Raw genomic sequence first — 18,611 nt, 5'->3', positions numbered from 1 at the left:
GGCACACAGTCCTCTATCCTTGTGGCCAAGATCTTCGCCAACAGCTTGGCATCCACATTTAACAACAAGATCAGCCTATATGATCCACACTGTAGGGGGTCCTTGTCCCGTTTAAGGATCAAGGAAATCAGCGCCCGTGACATAGTCAGGGGCAAAGGCCCCCCCTTGCCTTGTTAAAGGTCCTAACCAACAGGGGGCCCAACAGGTCTGCATACATTTTGTAAAATTCAACCAGAAACCCATCTGGCCCCGGCGCCTTTCCCGACTGCATGCTGCCTATCCCTTTGACCAGCTCCTCCAGCTCAATCGGCGCCCCCAGCCCCTCCACCTGTCCCTCCTCCACCGTCGGAAATCTCAGCCTATCCAAAAAGCGCCCCATTCCCCCCCCTCCACCGGGGACTCGGACCGGTACAATTCCCCATAAAGTCCCTGAAGACCACATTAATGTCCACCCCGCTTTGCACCACATTGCCTCCCCTATCCGTCACTCCACCAATCCCTGGCCGCGTCTCGCTTACGTAGCTGATGCACCAGCATCCTACTCGCCTTCTCCCCATATTCGTACACCGCTCCCTGTGCCTTCCTCCACTGAGCTTCCGCCTTACCGGTGGTCAGCAAGTCGAACTTGGCCTGAAGTTATGTCGCTCCCCCAACAGTCCCTCCTCCGGAGCCTCCGCCTATCTTCTGTCCACCCTCACCATCTCCCCCACCAACCTCTCTTTGCTCTCCCCTCTCTCTATGGGCTCGGATGGAAATCAACTCCCCTCTAATCACCGCCTTCAATGCCTCCCAAGCCTCCCAAACCGCCCCCACCCGGACCTCCCCATTATCATTGGCCTCTAAGTACCTCTTGATACACCCTCGAACCCGCCCGCCCACCTTCTCATCCGCCAGCAGTCCCACCTCCAGGCGCCAGAGTGGGCGCTGGTCCCTCTCCTCCCCCAGCTCAAGGTCTACCCAGTGCGGGGCATGGTCCGAAATGACTATGGCCGAATACTCGGCATCCTTCATCCTCGAAATCAGCCCCCTGCTCAGAACCAAAAAATCGATCCGGGAATAGGCTTTATGCATGTGGGAAAAAAAAAATACTGCCTGGCCCTCGGCCTCGCGAACCTCCAAGGATCCACCCCCCCCATCTGGTCCATAAACCCCCTCAACACCTTAGCCGCCGTGGGCCTCCTGCCTGTCCTGGACATGGATCGATCCAATGGGGGATCCAGCACTGTGTTAAAGTCCCCCCCCCCAGTATCAGCGCCCACTGCCTCCATTCCTCGAAGTCTCCGCCGGCCACCATCCGGAATGCGGCCCAGCATGTGCCGCATAAAACCCGCATCGTCCCAATTTGGGGACATAGACATTCACCAGCACCACCCGCTCCCCTTGCAACTTGCCGCTCACCATCACATACCTCCCTCCCCTGTCAGCCACCACCTTTGACGCCTCAAACGACACCCTTTTTTCCACCAGAATCGCCACCCCCCCGATTTTGTGCATCCAGCCCCGAATGAAACACCTGGCCTACCCAGCTCTTCCTCAGTCTACACTGGTCCGCCACCTTTAGGTGCGTCTCCTGGAGCATAGCCACGTCCGCCTTCAGGTGCGTAAACACACGGCCCATTCAGCCCCCTCACATTACAAGTTATCAGCCGGATCAGAGGGCTCCCTGCCCCCCTCCCCTGCCGACTAGCCATAACCCGTCCCCTGCCCGCCCCAGGCCAGCGTCCCCCGCTCGGCCCGTTCCCCACGGCGGCAAACCCCCACCCCAGCCCCCCCCTGCATACTCCAGCTCCTTCCTGGCCATTTCAGCAGCACTTCAGTCCTGGTAGATCCGCACTACCGTGTTCTCCCACTTGCTGCTCCGCTCCTTCTTGGCCCACCGAAGCATGCTCTCTCGGTCAGCGAACCGGTGGAACCGCACCAGCACCACCTGTGGCGGCTCATTCGGCTTGGGCCTCCTAGCCAGTATTCTGTGGGCCCCCTCCAGCTCCAGGGGCCCCTGGAAGGACCCAGCTCCCATCAGCGAGTTCAACAAAACAACCACATAGGCCCCCAGATCTGACCCCTCCAGCCCCTCTGTGAGGCCCAGGATCCGCAAATCCTTCCACCTTGACCGGTTCTCCATCTCTTCTTATGGAGCGCCTTGTGCATCTCCACCTTTACCACGAGGGCCGCGGCCTCATCCTCTCTTTCGGAGGCCTGTTGTCGGAGCTCCCGGATCTCCACCCCCTGGGCTGTCTGCGTCGCCAGCAGCTTGTCTGCATTTGCCTTCAGCGAGTCTAGCAGCTCCACTTTTAGCTCCTGAAAACATCGCTGGAGAGTCTCCTGCTGCACCTGCGCCCACTGCCTCCATTCCTCGAGGCCTCCGCCGGCCGCCATCTTGATTCTCATCCCCGCTTTTTCTTAGGCGCTGCCACCGGTATTCTGCTGCCCCCACTCCTTGTCACGACCATAGACCACTGGGGATCCGCTGCAGACACCTTCCCACGTCGGGAACCGTCGAGCAAGTACCGCTGGGGGCCCTTAAAAGAGCCCAAAAGTCCGTTCCTGGCGGGAGCTGCCGAACATGCGGCTTAGCTCCGCATAGCCGCAACCGGAAGTCAGAGACTCACTTTCTCACACATACTTAAGCTTATACTCTGCCTCACAACATTTGCGTACATATATACACTCCCCTCATTTCTTCCGTTCTCTCCCTGCCACAAGATTGGAAGGAGCTCATTTAAAAATTGGTTACAAAGTTTCAGGGATTCTTTCTGCTCACATTTCCTGTGAGAAACTTATGTAGGAGAGTGAGCCTGCCCTATTTGATCTCTCTTCAGGGTTGGGACCCTGGAAATTTCCCTGACTCTTAATCTGAGTGACACTACCAAAATGCCCCAGCTGGCAGTTTGCTCTTCACAGTACAATAACCTCATTGTGTCGTTCCATTTCCTTGTTAAGTGCTGTGTAAAGAAAAACTGTCTGGCAATGTCACAAAGTGTACATAAGGACAGTAGGGGTGAAAGAGAAGCAGCTGCATGCTGTGGTCTGTGAGACTATACGCTTCTCAATGACCTAAAATTTCAACACTGCATTTACATTGCCATCTAGTGGAGAAATGGATTAATACAGCAAGGAGGAACTCCTGCTGATCCTGGCCTTCACACTCAGCTGGTTGTGTGACTTCTGGCTTTGTCATTTTCTCTTTTCAGATCTCTGCAGTGTGGAATGGGAATCTGGTAAGCTTGTTGCGGAGCCTCATTGTGATGAAACTGGATGCCAATAACCGTGTCCTCAGGTCTGTTGAAAACGAGATTCACTGGCGGTTGAGGCGTCTGAGTTTGAAAAACCTCACTTCCCTGGCTGACTACTACACCAGCTATGCACAGACCGATGGACAGAAAGTGCTGCTCAGTGACGTAATAAAAAATGTGGAGCTGCGATGGACAGAGATTGCAGATGCCAAGACTGTGGCCATATTGATGACGAAGCTTGGACACCTATCGGGTGCATTGATGGACAAACTAGAGGATAAGGTATATATTACCCAAACAGAGTGTCTTGTCATCACAACATGAATGTTACATCCAGCTATGTTTTACGATGGACAATATGCATTAAATATAGGCATGCTATTGTATGATATTTGTTGGACCCAGCCGCAGACAGTGTGTTATACATTGAAAGGTTGCAAGCACGTAAAGGGAAGCTTGATGAATACATCAGCGAGAAAGGAATAGAAGAATATATTGCTATGGTGAGATCAAGTAAATGGAGTGGGAGAAGACTCGAGTGTAGTACAAATGGCAGCATAGTGCTGTTGGACCAAGTGGCCTATTTCTATGGTGTAAATACCAATTCCAGTTTCTCTGCCAAATACCTACCCAGTTCACTTTTGAATCAGACGGCTCACACATTCACCACCATCTGTGCGTTCCAGCCTGTTCACGACTCAGCTGTCATGTTTGGCTCAGTGACAGCATGCCCCACTTCAATAACATAACCATATGATCCAGGCTAAACCCCTCAGTGTAATACGGAAAAGCATTGCCTTGTTTGGAGGTGCCATCTTTTAGGTCAGGATTTTTCAAAGCACGGGTGTCGGGTGCGTCGCGAAGTGATCGGGTGCGACGTTTCCGCGGTGGTCGTGATTATGGGAGAAGGGCCCAAAGGCTGCTAGCAGCATTTAAATTGACAATGACGGCTGCTACCGCCTTTTAAATGAGAACAAAATGAGGCTGCGTGAGGTCTTCCAACCATAACCAGCAGTGGTGAGCAGGTCACACGCCCTGCACGACAACTTGATGTCAAGTGCCCTGTGTGCGCATGTTTTTGGCACCAAATCATGGAGGAGAGCTGCTTCCACTTTCTAGCTCATAGCAAGCAAGAGGACTTTGAAGATGGATTGTTTTGTTACAAGAATGAGACGGCCAGAGACTCAAATAGACAGAGTACCTACTGGCCAGGATCTCGCATCTGAATCTGCTGGAGAAAGCTGCTCAGGATAATCCATAGCAGAACGCTCCTCGTGGCTACAAGGGGAGATTAGACAGGCTGGTGTTATTTTCTTTGGAACAAAGAAGGCTGAGGGGTGACTTAATTGAGTGCACAAAATTATGAGGGAAGAGATAAAGTGAACAGGATAAAATTGTTTCCCTTGGTGGAGAATTCTAGAACCAGGGGACATAGATTCAAGATAAATGGCAGAAGGTGGTAGAGGGGACATGAGGAAGAACTATTTTCCGCAGAGTCTGGAATTTGCTGCCCAGGTTGGTGGTGGAAGCAGAGATCCTGAACTCTTTTAAAAGGTACCTGGATCTGCGCCTTAAGTGCTCTAAGCAACAGGGCTGTGGACCGGGTGCAGGAAATTGGAATTAGAAACGACACCTGGGTGTCCTTGGGCTGGCATGGACAAGACGGGCCAAATGGCCTTCTGTGCTGTAACCTTTCTATGACAGAGCAGTTTTAATGTTAGCTCTGTTCAGAGCTTCAGGGCCTCTGGTTAACAGCCTATAAAGAAGAAACTTAACTTGGAACAAAGCAGTATAAAGATGATTTCTTGAGGTGTGGTTTGTCAATTGTGCCAATGCAAATAAGGTTGAAAGGCCCATGTGTGTTATATGCCGTGAAGTACTGGTAAATGAGAGAAGTTTCAGATTTTGAAAGAGAAGTGATGGGTCAAAAATCCCTTTGGAAGTTGAGACCCTAGAGTCAGTTGTTAACTTACAGCTGACACCAAATAAAAAGATTAAGCTGCTGTACCTGATCTGTGACAGCACATTAACAATGCACCAAAAGCCCATGAGGTTGTCAGCATTCTGGAGTAGCATTTCCCAAGAGTATCGAGTGCTGAGTAAAATGAACATTTTGTTGCTATTGCCCTTCACCACATCCTACATGTGCGAGGCTGGATTTTCTGTTCTGATAAAGATCGGCACAAAGGAATTGGCTGAAGTGTGCACCTGATATGCGCATTGCCCTCTCCTCCTGTGAACCTGATTGGAGTCAAATCGTGAGGACCAAGCAGGCTCCCCTTTCACATTAAAGGCAAGCAAACGTGGCGAGGGCCGTGAAGGTCGTCCGGAGTGGATCCTGAAGGTCGGCCAGTTGGCAAAAGTGGATCCTGGGGGGAAAAAAAATTTAAAACAATGCTTTAGATGACAACATTAATCTTGGGCCTTACCTATCCTTTATGTGGAAGTTAAAGATTCCATACCAGCATAGAAAAAAGAGCAGAAGCATTGTCCTGGTGGCCTGGCCAACATTTATCTGCTAACTAACATCACTAAACTGATGATCTGGTTATGATCTCATTGCTTTTTCTGGCACTTAGCTCTGTGCGAATTGGTTGCCATATTTACTACATTACAATAGGATAACACTTCAGAGAGTACTTCATTTTCTCCAAAGCATTTTGTGATAACCTGAGATTGCGAAAGGTGCTATATGTATACAAATTCTTAGGCGAGCAAGGGGGGGGGGGGGGAGAGGATCGATACTGGGTGAGATTTTTTCAAGGGGAATTGCAGGGATGGATTCTGGGAGGGGGAGTGGGGGTTCGATGTTAATAATGGATAAGGGCGTGTCAGGCTCATGGGGCAGGGCCCGGTAGTATGATGATGATGGTGGATAAGAAGGGGTGGGGGTTGAGAGACCCCCAGTTAGGATGGGCACGTGGAACGTGAGTGATTTGGGAGGTCCAGTCAAGAGGTCATGGGTGCTTGCACATCTTAGAAGTTTGAAGGCCGATGTAGCAATGCTGCAGGAGACTCACTTGAGGATGAAGGATCAAGTGAGACTTAAAAAGGGCTGGGTTAGTCAGGTGTTTCACTCTGGATTTGACGGAAGGGCTCAAGGGGTAGCGGTAATGGACATCAAAAGGGTACGCTTCCAGATGGAGACAGTGGTTGCAGATCAGGGGGATAGGTATGTGCTTGTGACAAGGGCGCTGGAGGGGAGGCTAGTGGCGCTGGTAAGTGTATATGGTCCCAATTGGGACGATGTGGGATTAATGAAGGAGTTATGTGAGGCCATCCCCAACTTGGACTCGCGTGAACTGCTAGTGGTGGGGACTGGAACTTGGTGCAGGAGCCAAGGTTGGACAGGTCACGGCCGCGTTCGCTGGTCCGTCGGGGGGGGGGGGGGGGGGGGGCAAAGGCGCTGGCTGGACTAATGGTGGAAATGGGGGAGGGGGTGGACCCTTGGAGGTTTCTGCACCCGAGGGAGCGTGAGTACTTGTTTTTTTCAAAGGTCCATAAGGTGTACTCGCGGATCAACATTTTCATGGTGGGGAGGCGCTGCCAGCTGGGGTTAAGGGGTCGAAGTACTCGGCAATTGCCATATCAGATCATGCTCCGCATTGTGTGGATATGGTACTGGAGATGGGGGTGGTACAGAGACCAGATGGAAGTTAGATGTGGGACTGTTGGGGGACCGAGGGCTCTGTGACAAAACTTAAATAGTAATCGAGGAATATGTAGGTTTCAACTGCACGGGTGAGGTGTCGAAGGTGGTTGTCGTGTCTAAAGGCGGTGGTGAGGGGTGAGGTGATCTTGTTTAATGCTAGGCGGACAAAGAGGAGAGGTTGGAGCATTAGAGGGTAATAGATGAGATTCTGGAGGTAGATAGGAGATATGCAGAAGGTGGGGACCCAGCGAAGTTGGAAAAGAGGAAGGAACTTCAGGTGAGCCTTGACCGACTATCTACCAGGAAAGCAGTACGCCAATTGAGGCGAGCAAAGGTGCAGTTTACGAGCTTGGAGAGAAGGCGGGGCGTATATTGGTGGGTCAGCTACGGAGGGAGGCTGCGGCAAGGATAATTGTCCAGGTGCGGGACAGGGCAGGGAAGTAGCTCCAGATCAGATTAACAAGGTATTTCAGGAATTCTATGAGTGGTTGTACAGGTCAGAGCCACCTGGGGGTGGCCGGGAGATGCAAGAATTTCTAGATGGGCTGGAGTACCCGAGGTTAGGGGAGGGGGACAGGGCTACATTAGAAGCGACAATAGTGGAGCAGGAGATAAAAGATGCAATTGGGTGGATGCAGTCAAGGAAGGTGGCAGGGCTGGATGGCTTTCCGGTGGAATATTATAAGAAATTGAAAGATAATCTGGTACCGCTGATAGTGGGGATGTTTGAGGAGGCGATAGGGAAGGGGGTGTTACCACAAACCTTGGGGCAGGCATCGATTTCCCTGTTGCTTAAAAGAGATAAGAATCCGACAGCGTGTGAGTCGTATAAGCCAATATCGCTTTTAAATGTAGACACAAAGATATTGGCCAAGGTACTGGCAGGTAGGCTGGAGGAGTACCTCCTGAAGGTGATAGGTGGAGATCAGACAGGGTTTGTGAGAGGGAGGCAGCTATTTTCGAACATTAGGGGGGTTTAGAACATAGTTATTGCACCAGCAGAGGGGAAGGAATCAGAGTTGGTTGTGGCATTGGACGCCGAGAAAGCGTTCGACCGGGTAGAATGGGGGTACTTGATGGCAGTTCTCGAGTGGTTTGGGATTGGCCAAGAATTGTGGACTGGGTAAAGCTATTATATGAGGAGCCGAGGGCGAGTGTCCGCCCAAATAACATCAGCTCGAGATACTTTTCTCTCTACCGTGGGACTAGGCAGGGATGTCCTATGTCCCCCCAGCTGTTTGCACTGGCGATTGAGCCATTGGCCATCGCATTAAGACATTCGGGGGTATGAAAAGGGATAGTATGAGGGTGGGGGGGGGGGGTTAGAGCATAGTGTCCTTATATGCCGATGACTTGTTATTATATGTGTCGGAACCGAGTGTGTCAATAGGGGGAATACTGGAGCTGCTTTGGGTCTTTCTCGGGGTACAAATTAAATCTAGACAAGTGGATATTTTGTGGGGTCTCGGCTGGGGTTGGGGGCAGGGGTGGGTGGGCTGCCATTCGTAGGGCAGGGTCACACTTTAGATACCTTGGGGTGCAGGTTGCTCGGGATTGGGGGGACTCCGTAGGTACAACATTTCCAGTTTGGTGGGGAGGGTGAAAGCTGATCTGGCAAGGTGAGATGGTCTCCCTCTTTCACTGGCGGGTCGCATACAGTTAAAATGAACGTGTTGCTGCGATTTTTGTTTATTTTCCAATGCCTGCCAAAGACAATTTTCCTGCCAAAGGCCATTTTTAGAGCGATTGAAGGCATGATTACTCTGTTCATATGGGGGAGGGAAGGTGACCAGAATTAGAAAGGTGCTACTACAGAGGGGGAGGCAGGCAGGGGGTTTGGGTCTTCCGAACCTGATGTATTATTACTGGGCGGCGAATGTGGAGAAGGTACGGTGCTGGGTCAGAGGGGTTGATTCCCAGTGGATCAGAATGGAGGAGAGTTTGAGTAGGGGGTTGGGATTGAAGGCGCTAGCAACAGCGCCACTCCCGATGGCCCCGGGGAAATACTCGAAGTCCAGTAGTAATAGCTTTGTTGAGAATTTGTAGGCAGTTTTGCCAGCACTTCGGGTTGGGGGCACGTCAAGGGAAATGGCGATTTGGGGGAACCATAAATTTGAACCAGGGAAGTGGGATGGAAATTTTCGGAGATGGGAGGAGGAAGGAATTAGGACACTAAAAGATTTGTTTCTTGGGGGTCGGTTTGCAGGATTGAAGGAGCTGGGAGCGAAGTATGGGCTGGAGCAGGGGAAATATTTAGATACATGCAGGTTCGAGACTTAGCCAGACAGAGCTTCCCGGTAGAGCCGGCCTCCACATTGCTGGAGGAGGCACTGACGATAGGGGAACTGGAGAAGGGAGTAGTGTCGGTGGTTTACGGGGCTATTTTGGAAAAGGAGAAGGCACCGATGGATAGGATCAAGGCAAAGTGGGAGGAAAAGTTGGGAGAAGGTATGGAGGAAGGGTTCTGGTGTGCGGTGCTCTGGAGGGTGAACGCCTCCACCTCGTGTGCGAGGTTGGGGCTGCCGGCTCTTTTAGGGGGTAGAAGATGTGTGTGAACATTGCGGCAGGGGCCCCACAATCTACGTTCATATGTTTTGGTCCTGTCCAAAGCTGGAGGATTACTGGAAGGAGGTTTTTAGGATAATCTCTAAAGTGGTGCACGTGAAACTGGACCTGGCCCTCAAGAGGCCATATTCGGGGTGTCGGACCAGCCGGGGTTGGAAACGGGTGCGGAGGCAGATGTTGTAGCCTTTGCCTCGATCGCCCGAAGGCGGATCCTGTTGGGATGGAGACCAACCTCTCCACCCTGTTCCCTGGTGTGGCGGAGGGACCTGCTGGAATTCATGACTCTTGAGAAGGTCAAATTTGAACTGAGGGGAAGTATGGAGGGGTTCTACAATTCATGGGCATTGTTAATTATGCACTTTCAAGAACTGGATAACATCGAACAATAGTTGGGGGGGATGGGTGGGAGGGTTGGGTGAGGGGAACTGTTTGTGTTAATGGTGACAATGGGTGATTCCTGATTCCTTTTTGTTATTTGTTTATGTTAACATGCGGACTAATGTTTGGGGGTTTGGTGGGAGGATGGGGTTGTTGTTATTTATATGGGTACTTACATCACTTTCGTTACTGATTATTGTTTATTGTTGGGTGTACATTTGGGAGAAAATGTGAAAAAGGAGGAGAATAAAAATTTTTATTTTAAAGAATGAATACAAATTCTTTTTAACCTGAGTCTGTGCAAAGTTTGCATTTTGACTGTACATTTGTTAATTTTGCATTTCAGGGCTTGGAACTGGCCGAGTCTTTCACTCCCGATGACACAAGAAGGGTGGCACTGGCTTTGGCGATGCAGAATCGGCGCTCCATCCCCTTGCTCCGTGCCCTTTCATATCATTTCATGCAGAAGCACGGTGACTTGAAGACTGGAGTACTGATCGACATGGCATTTGCTTATGGTTGGTGAAAGTCTAAAGTCTCTGACCAGTGAGAACATTGCGACAGTGCACCGCATGAACCAGGACCAATACGACAGAAGCATTTCTTGTGAGGGCACCTACACACAAATTTTAACAGATAGAAAGAAACCACTGTAGATGCAGGAATTCTGAAATAAAATAGAAATGCTGTGGAGATGCAGTAATTCCATTAGCCATCTGGGGTCAAACCAGTTGTTCTGTGTTTCTTAGGAAACGGCACAAACAGAAGGTTATACAGTTTTCTTTGCTGAGGGATCTTTGGTGTATTTCCCGCAATTTGTTTCAATTACTGTGTCATTGACACCCTGGGAGCTACTTACAGGTTGACAATTAATCTAGATATTTGTATATGGAACATCAGAGAAACGATGAAGAACCTGCATACATATAGTGCCTTTCAGTACTCAGGGCATCCAAAATCCTGAAGGAATATAGAATGTGCAAGGGTGAAACTAAAAAGGAAATTAGGAAAGCAAAGTGAAGGCTTGAAAAAGCATTGTCTGATAAAATCAATGAAAACCCAAATATCTTATCTAAATATTTTAAGAACAAGAGGATAATTAAGAGTAGGGCCAGAGACATAAAGGTAAGTTGTTTTTGGAGATGTAAGAAGTCGGTGTGGTTCTTGAATATTTTTGCCCCTGTTTTCACAAAGGTGGGAACAGCTTTTACTGGATTTCCTTTTAACCGGTTAACTTAATTGTGAACAGAAATAGTCACTCTCTGTTCCACCCTGTCGAGTCTCTTGGTTATTTTAAGTGCCTTGTCAGATCACCTCCCTAAATTTCACTCAGAGCAGGTATTTTTAATAGCATTAGCTTTGGCCAAGCTGCCCACAGTCTTGCTTCCCCCTCAACTGTTACGTTTCCTTAAATACGACTTATTTTCACTCCACCCAGCTTGCTATTTCTTAGTATCTACCGTGTCCAGGCTCCACTCGCAGCCCAGTTTAAAGAAGTCATGATGTAGAGATGCCGGCATTGGACTGGGGTGAGCACAGTAAGAAGTCTTACAGCACCAGGTTAAAGTCCAGCAGGTTTGTTTCAAATCACTAGCTGGTGTTGAAGATGTAGAAGTTGGGAGTCAGCTGCTGCAGTGTCTTTGTTTATGGTGTTGGGGAGCTGTAGGGTTTGACTTCGCACATTTGCTCACCCACCCTTGTGTGATCAAGTGTTGTGTCTTTGACTGACAGCTCCCATAGTAATGCATTGAGATTGGGAATCGTCCCCACAAAGAAACCTGTAGCCAGAAAATGTCCCTGAAGTTGGTGTGTGGAGTACATCATCTATTTTATCTGCTTTTCTCCCAAATAAAGTTCATTAAATAAGAAAGAAGAACTACAGAAAACATTTCATTTGCCTTCTGATGTTCCTACAGGGAAACTGAATTTCCAACAGACGCAGGTTTTCCAACGGTTAGCGGCAGAGCTTCTTCCGAGGGTACCGGAACTGAGCCCTATTGATGTCATGCGATGCACAAAGTCGTTTGCTTACCTGAAGTGGCTTAATCTGCCTCTTTTTGAGGCTCTAGCACAGGTGAGGCAGCAAAGAGTAATATAGATATTGGAACATTTCTCTTTAAAGCTAAATTCCGCTGCCCTTATCTCCGTTATGTTAACTGGCCATGCCCACAATAGTGATTGGGGCATTACGGTGCACAGAGTCTGGAATTGCAAGGCAACAATAATGCTAACCACTGTGCCACCTAGCTGTACCTTGGGTTCAGGGTGTTATATATGTCAATTTGGCTGAACCCCTGAAAGAGCTGGCAAGTGAAGACCAAAGAGGAGATAAAGGAGTACGGGCTTGATAGTCGAACGATATTTAATGCAGGATAGGTTGCAGACAGCAGAGGTTGGAATTTGTGCAGTGTGCAGTTCAGGATTCTGAATGGAAGATGACTGAGGTTCATGTTAGACAGGACATGCGCATGGAGGATGACTAAGTACAGGATAAGGTTTGTACACTTAACAGTTGGACTTTGTGACCTCTTGGGATACATCTGTAGCAGCTAATAACATGTATGTTACCTGCTGGAACACTCCTAAAGTCATAAAGCGGAATATTGTCTGACTTACTGTGAGCTAGGAGCTTGACTAACCCGTTATACTTGACAGGGGCTGGTTTAGCTCACTGGGCTAAATCGCTGGCTTAGAAAGCAGACCAAGCAGGCCAGCAGCACGGTTCGATTCCCGTACCAGCCTCCCCGGACAGGCGCCGGAATGTGGCGACTAGGGTCTTTTCACAGTAACTTCATTTGAAGCCTACTCGTGACAATAAGCGATTTTCATTTCATTTCATTTGGGAATACCAGATGCTGACACTGGGTACCAAAACAAAAATGATGGGAATTGTGGCTGGAGAATGGTGGTTTGCAGTAACTTATCCAAGCATGATAACATCTTCAGGTGAAGAAAGAGGGTAACCAGGAAGTACTTTGAATGTCACAGAAAACACTTGTAATGCTCAGATGATGGAAGAGCTAAGATGCTATCAGAACTCTTACCTTGCGCTCAGTAAACATTTTATTTCTATCCTCTAGCCCTCACATCAGACAGAAATGCAACAATGTTAAATAAAGAAAAGAACAAGTAACTTAACACTAGGTGTTTCTGAGCCATAGTTTGGAATTGAGAATCATCTTCCAACCTGCTTAAATCCCTCCCCAAACAATGAAACTCTGATTGATCTGAACCTCTGTACACTTAATGGTTGGACTTTGTGACCTTTTGGGATACATCTGTAGCAGCTAATAACATGTATATTACCTGCTGTAACACTCTTAAAGTCATAAAACTGAATATTGTCTGACTTACTGTGAGCTAGGAGCTTGACTAACCTGTTATACTTGATTTGGGAATACCAGATGCTGACACTGGATACCAAAACAAAAATGGTGGGAATGGAGCAGTAGTTCAGCTTCCAGCAATTATGTCATTCAATGGGAATAAGAACTAATGTACTATTCTGGAATTAAACTTAGGGAAGAGTGTATAAGTCAACATTATTAATTACAATTTTCTTCATAATCTTGTGTAGATTTGCTTAGACAGGGAAGATGGAGGAAGGATGTTCCAGATGGCAGGGGATACCAGAACTAGGGGGTCACAGTCTAAGGATACAGGGTAAACCATTTAGGACTGAGATGAGGAAAAATGTCTTCACCCTGTTTTCGGCGTTTTCAGAACCCCTAAATGTATCATGGAGTTCAACCAACCTCTCCCTTTAATGTATTGTTGCTTTTGAAGCACTCGGCTTGGTGTCCAGGTGTGGTATTAAAATTATGGACACGTGGGTTTTAAAAAAATAATAATTTTTATTGGAATTTTTTACAGAAAATATAACAACAAACAATGAAATGTAACAAAATGGCCCCATAATAACGGTAACACCCCCCAGACCGTATCCACGCATGTATCCCATCCCCCCCAACCCCAATGAGCAACAAGAGAACTTAAAAATAAATTAAAATTAAATAAACAAACATAGTCATCGTCCCCCCCCCTTTTCCCTCCCCCTTCCCCCCCCTTTTCCCTCCCCCTTTTCCCTCCCCCTTCCCCCCCCCCCCCCACTTTTCCCTCCCCCCCGGGTTGCTGCTGCTACTGTCCCAGTACCCTAACGTTGAACCAGAAAGTCGAGAAAAGGTTGCCACCGCCTAAAGAACCCTTGTACCGATCCTCTCAGGGTGAATTTGACCTTCTCTAGCTTAATAAAACCCGCCATGTAATTGATCCAGGTCTCCACGCTTGGGGGCCTCGCATCCTTCCATTGTAGCAAGATCCTTCGCCGGGCTACTAGGGACGCAAAGGCCAGCACACCGGCCTCTTTCGCCTCCTGCACTCCCGGCTCCACCCCAACCCCAAACATCGCGAGTCCCCTTCCTGGCTTGACCCTGGATCCCACCACCCTCGACACTGTCCTCGCCACCCCCTTCCAGAACTCCTCCAGTGCCGGGCATGCCCAGAACATATGGGCATGGTTCGCTGGACTCCCCGAACACCTGACACACCTGTCTTCACCCCCAAAGAACCTACTCATCCTAGACCCGGACATGTGGGCCCGGTGCAGCACTTTGAATTGGATGAGGCTAAGCCGCGCACATGAGGAGGAAGAGTTAACCCTCTCCAGGGCATCAGCCCATGTCCCATCTTCGATCTGTTCCCCCAGTTCCCCCTCCCACTTAGCTTTCAGCTCATCTACTGACGCCTCCTCCACCTCCTGCATTACCTTGTAGATATCAGATATCTTCCCCTCCCCGACCCAGACCCCCGAAAGCACCCTGTCACTCACCCCCCTCGCGGGAAGCGAAGGGAATCCCTCCACCTGCCGTCTAGCAAACGGCTTTACCTGCAGATACCTGAACATGTTCCCCGGGGGAGCCCAAATTTCTCCTCCAACTCCTCCAGGCTCGCAAACCTCCCATCAATAAACAGGTCCCTCAGCTGTCTGATGCCCGCTCTGTGCCAACCCTGAAATCCCCCATCAATGTTCCCCGGGACGAACCTATGGTTTCCCCCTTAACGGAGCCTCCATTGAGCCCCCCACTTCTCCCCTATGTCGCCTCCACTGCCCCCAAATCTTGAGGGTAGCCGCCACCACCGGACTCGTGGTATACCTCGTGGGAGGGAGTGGCCACAGCGCCATTACCAAGGCCCCCAGGCTTGTATCTCAACAGGACGCCCTCTCCATCCGTTTCCATGCTGTCCCCTCCCCCTCCATCACCCACTTGCGCACCATCGACACATTGGCCACCCAATAATACCACAAGAGATTGGGTAACGCCAGCCCCCCACCATCTCTACCCCGCTCTAAGAAGACCCTCCTCACCCTCGGGGTCCCATGCGCCCAAACAAAGCTCATGATGCTGCTAGTCACCCTTCTAAAAAAGGCCCTAGGGATAAAGATGGGCAAACACTGAAAGAGGAACAAGAACCTCGGGAGAACCGTCATTTTGACGGACTGCACTCTACCCGCCAGCGATAGCGGCACCATGTCCCACCTTTTAAATTCCTCCTCCATCTGCTCCACCAGCCTGGTAAAATTAAGCTTATGGAGAGTCCCCCAACTCCTGGCCAACTGCACCCCCAGGTATCTGAAACTCTTCACTGCCCTCTTAAACGGGAGCCTCCCAATTCCCTCCTCTTGATCACCCGGGTGTACTACAAATACCTCGCTCTTGCCTAAATTTAACTTATAGCCCGAGAAGCCCCCAAGTTCCGCTAACAGCTCCATCACCCCCGGCATTCCCCCTTCTGGGTCCGCCACATACAACAGCAGGTCGTCCGCATACAGCGATACCCGATGTTCCTCCCCACCCCGCACCAGACCCCTCCATCGCCTTGACTCCCTCAACGCCATAGCCAAAGGTTCAATCGCCAATTCAAAGAGCAAGGGGGACAGGGGGCACCTCTGCCTGGTCCCATGGTAGAGCCTAAAGTACTCCGATCTCCTTCCATTGGTAACTACACTCGCCATCGGAGCCGCGTAGAGCAGCCTCACCTATTTGATGAATCCCTCCCCGAATCCGAACCGCTCCAGCACCTCCCACAGGTGCCACCACTCAACTCTATCAAACGCTTTCTCCGCATCCAGCGCCACTACTATCTCCGCCTCCCCCTCCACTGCCGGCATCATAATAACATTTAGCAGTCTCCGCACATTCGTGTTGAGCTGCCATCCCTTGACAAATCCTGTCTGATCCTTGTGTATCACCCCTGGCACACAGTCCTCTATCCTGGTGGCCAGGATCTTCGTCAGCAACGTAAAGGGGTCCTTATCCCGCTTCAGAATCAGAGAGATCAGTGCCCGCGACATCGTCGGGGGCAAAGCCCCCCCCCTCCCATGCCTCATTGAAGGCTCGCACCAACAGGGGGCCCACCAGATCCACATACTTTTTATAAAATTCCACCGGGAACACGTCCGGCCCCGGCGCCTTACCTGACTGCATTTGTCCAATCCCCCTGACTAGCTCCTCCAACTCTATCGGCGCTCCCAGCCCCTCTACCAGCTCCTCTTGAACCCTTGGGAAACATAGCCTGTTCATGAAGCTCTCCATCCCCCCCTCTCCCCATCGGAGGTTCCGACAACACGTGGGTTTTTAAACACAAAACAATGTTTATTCCATTAATTCAACTTAACCTTTTAACACCCCTTACTTCAAAGATAACCCCAAAAATAATACAACACTAAATAATCCCTCAAAATGTTCCTTCAAACCTCCAAAAGACTTAACACCTTTAAACAGGAACACATCAGGTTAAAGACATTACTATTATGAGTTTAAATCAACCGAATGATTCAGAGATATTCTTTCCTGGCAGAGATCACAGCAGATCCAGTTTACTGCAAACACAGACACACCCAAGCTCTTTTTCTCAAAACTGATTTTTCCTTTCAAACAGCTCACAGCAAACCAGTCAGGCACTTTTCAGCTGCTCACTCTCAAAACTGAAACTAAACACTGCAAAATGGCTGGGCTAAAAACCCAGCTCCACCCACACTCTGACATCACTTCAGTAATATGAGCTGCTCCATTTCTTAAAGGTACATTGCTTAAACATCCATTTCTTAAAAGTGCTCTCACATGACAACCCGGAGAGTGGTAAGCCTGTGGAATTCACTACCACAGAAACTAATTGAGGCCAAAGCATTGTATGTTTTCAGGAAGGAGTTGGATATAGCTCTTGGGGCTAAAGGGATCAAAGGATATGTGGGGAAACAGGAACAGGTTTCTGATAAATGGTGGAGCAATGAAGAGCCTACTCCTGCTCCTATTTTCTATGTTTCTATAACTTGAAACCACAAATTCCTGTCTTGCGTGTTTAGATTGTTTTGGTTAACAAGAATTAGTCAGGAAAATAAATTCTTCAATCAACCCCAATCTCTCCTCCCTTCTGAATCTTTACATGTAAATGCCGAAGATGCAACACCTCCTTTTCCATTGTCCAGAGCACGATCACTCTTTCCTGATGAAATAGCGATCAATTGTACTTTTTCACTTTGCTATATTATATTAACTGCTAGTAACGCAGTCTCCTCTAGATGGGAGACCAAACGTAGATTGGGTGACTGCTTTGAGGAATGTTCAATTCGAAAATGTGACGCAAACATCCAGTTGTCTGCCATTTTAATTCTATGCTTTAGATATCCTTTATTCCACTCCCTTCTTGACCTCTCTGTCTTCGGCCCCATATATTATTCTAATGAAGCTCGACGGAAATGAGAGGACCAGTGCCTCATCTTTCACTTACAAATTTTTCAGCCATCTGGAATCGACATTGAATTCTACCACTTCAGATCACAACCTCTGCTTCCATTTGTTTCAGGCATGTTGCTAATGATTCTGCTATGGCCATTTATACCTCCGGTAGACCACCTATTTCTTGTACCAATATCATCCCGTTTGCCTTTCACTCTCATTCCTTTAGTCATTTAATGTCCCCATCCTATCACAGAACTTCCCTTTTGTCCTTCCTTCTCTCCTTTTCCTGCCTGTGTACTTGTTTAAAAACTGCTGCCTCTATTACGTAACTTTTTCTAGTACTAATGAGAGGTTATCAACCTGAAGCATTAACCTCTCCACAAATGCTGCCAAATTTGCTGAAGGTTTTAAGCAGTTTTTGTTTTCACATTTTCAGCAACTGCAGTATTTTGCTTTTGCAAATTCTGTCACAAACGTCTATTCATTAGCGAGGGAGATTGGGATGAGAAAGTGCATTCTGTGAGGTGGCCTATTGTCTCTCTCTCTCTCTCACTCTCTCACTCTCTCTCACACGTGCACCCGTTGAATGGTCAACCACATCTTTGGTTATTGATTTTTTTAATGGCCATTTTTATGCTTTACTGGTTAATACAACAGACGAGACCTTCCAGCTGGTCACGCCGGTGGGATCTTGTGGGCATGCCGATGGCGCACCTCCACCGCGGGTTTCCCAGCAGGTGGAAGGGGGCGGATTCTGTTGGAAATTCTCGACAGCGACAGCACCAGAAGATCCTGCCCCCGGCCAGCGGTGGGCCACCATCTGCCGCTGAGAAACGTACTGGGGGGACCCAGAGGGTCTCGCCAAAAATCTCATTCCGAAGTTTTAATATGAAATTCACCATCACTGTCAATTCAGGGATTGAAGTGAAATAAACTAGTTCCTGTCTGGAGTGAACCGTTATGTTCAAAGGGAAGATTACTGAAATCGGATTAAGTCATGGAGGGGGAATTCAAAAAAAATAACAGTTCAATAATTTCTTAGAG

The 18,611-nt window shown here is 49.0% G+C and overlaps 1 protein-coding gene across 3 annotated transcripts in view; it reads left to right on the top strand.

Moving 5' to 3' along the window:
• The window catches only part of tbrg4 (transforming growth factor beta regulator 4), a 54,424-nt gene that overhangs the window by 16,597 nt on the left and 19,216 nt on the right, over nucleotides 1-18,611 (top strand). For all 3 annotated transcript variants that reach the window (XR_005462038.1, XM_038808906.1, XM_038808907.1), the window contains exons 3-5: nucleotides 3,192-3,515; nucleotides 10,175-10,346; nucleotides 11,745-11,902. Coding sequence is in view for 2 of the 3 variants with exons in the window: in XM_038808906.1 (XP_038664834.1) it covers nucleotides 3,192-3,515; nucleotides 10,175-10,346; nucleotides 11,745-11,902 (654 nt within the window). In the remaining variant the exon portion in view is untranslated. The remainder of the gene's footprint in view (nucleotides 1-3,191; nucleotides 3,516-10,174; nucleotides 10,347-11,744; nucleotides 11,903-18,611) is intronic.

This window comes from Scyliorhinus canicula, chromosome 10 (genome assembly GCF_902713615.1).
Source record: "Scyliorhinus canicula chromosome 10, sScyCan1.1, whole genome shotgun sequence".
Classification (NCBI taxonomy): Eukaryota; Metazoa; Chordata; class Chondrichthyes; order Carcharhiniformes; family Scyliorhinidae; genus Scyliorhinus; species Scyliorhinus canicula.
The sequence above is the reverse complement of the archived record's forward strand: the minus strand, read 5'-3'. Positions and strand labels throughout refer to the sequence as shown.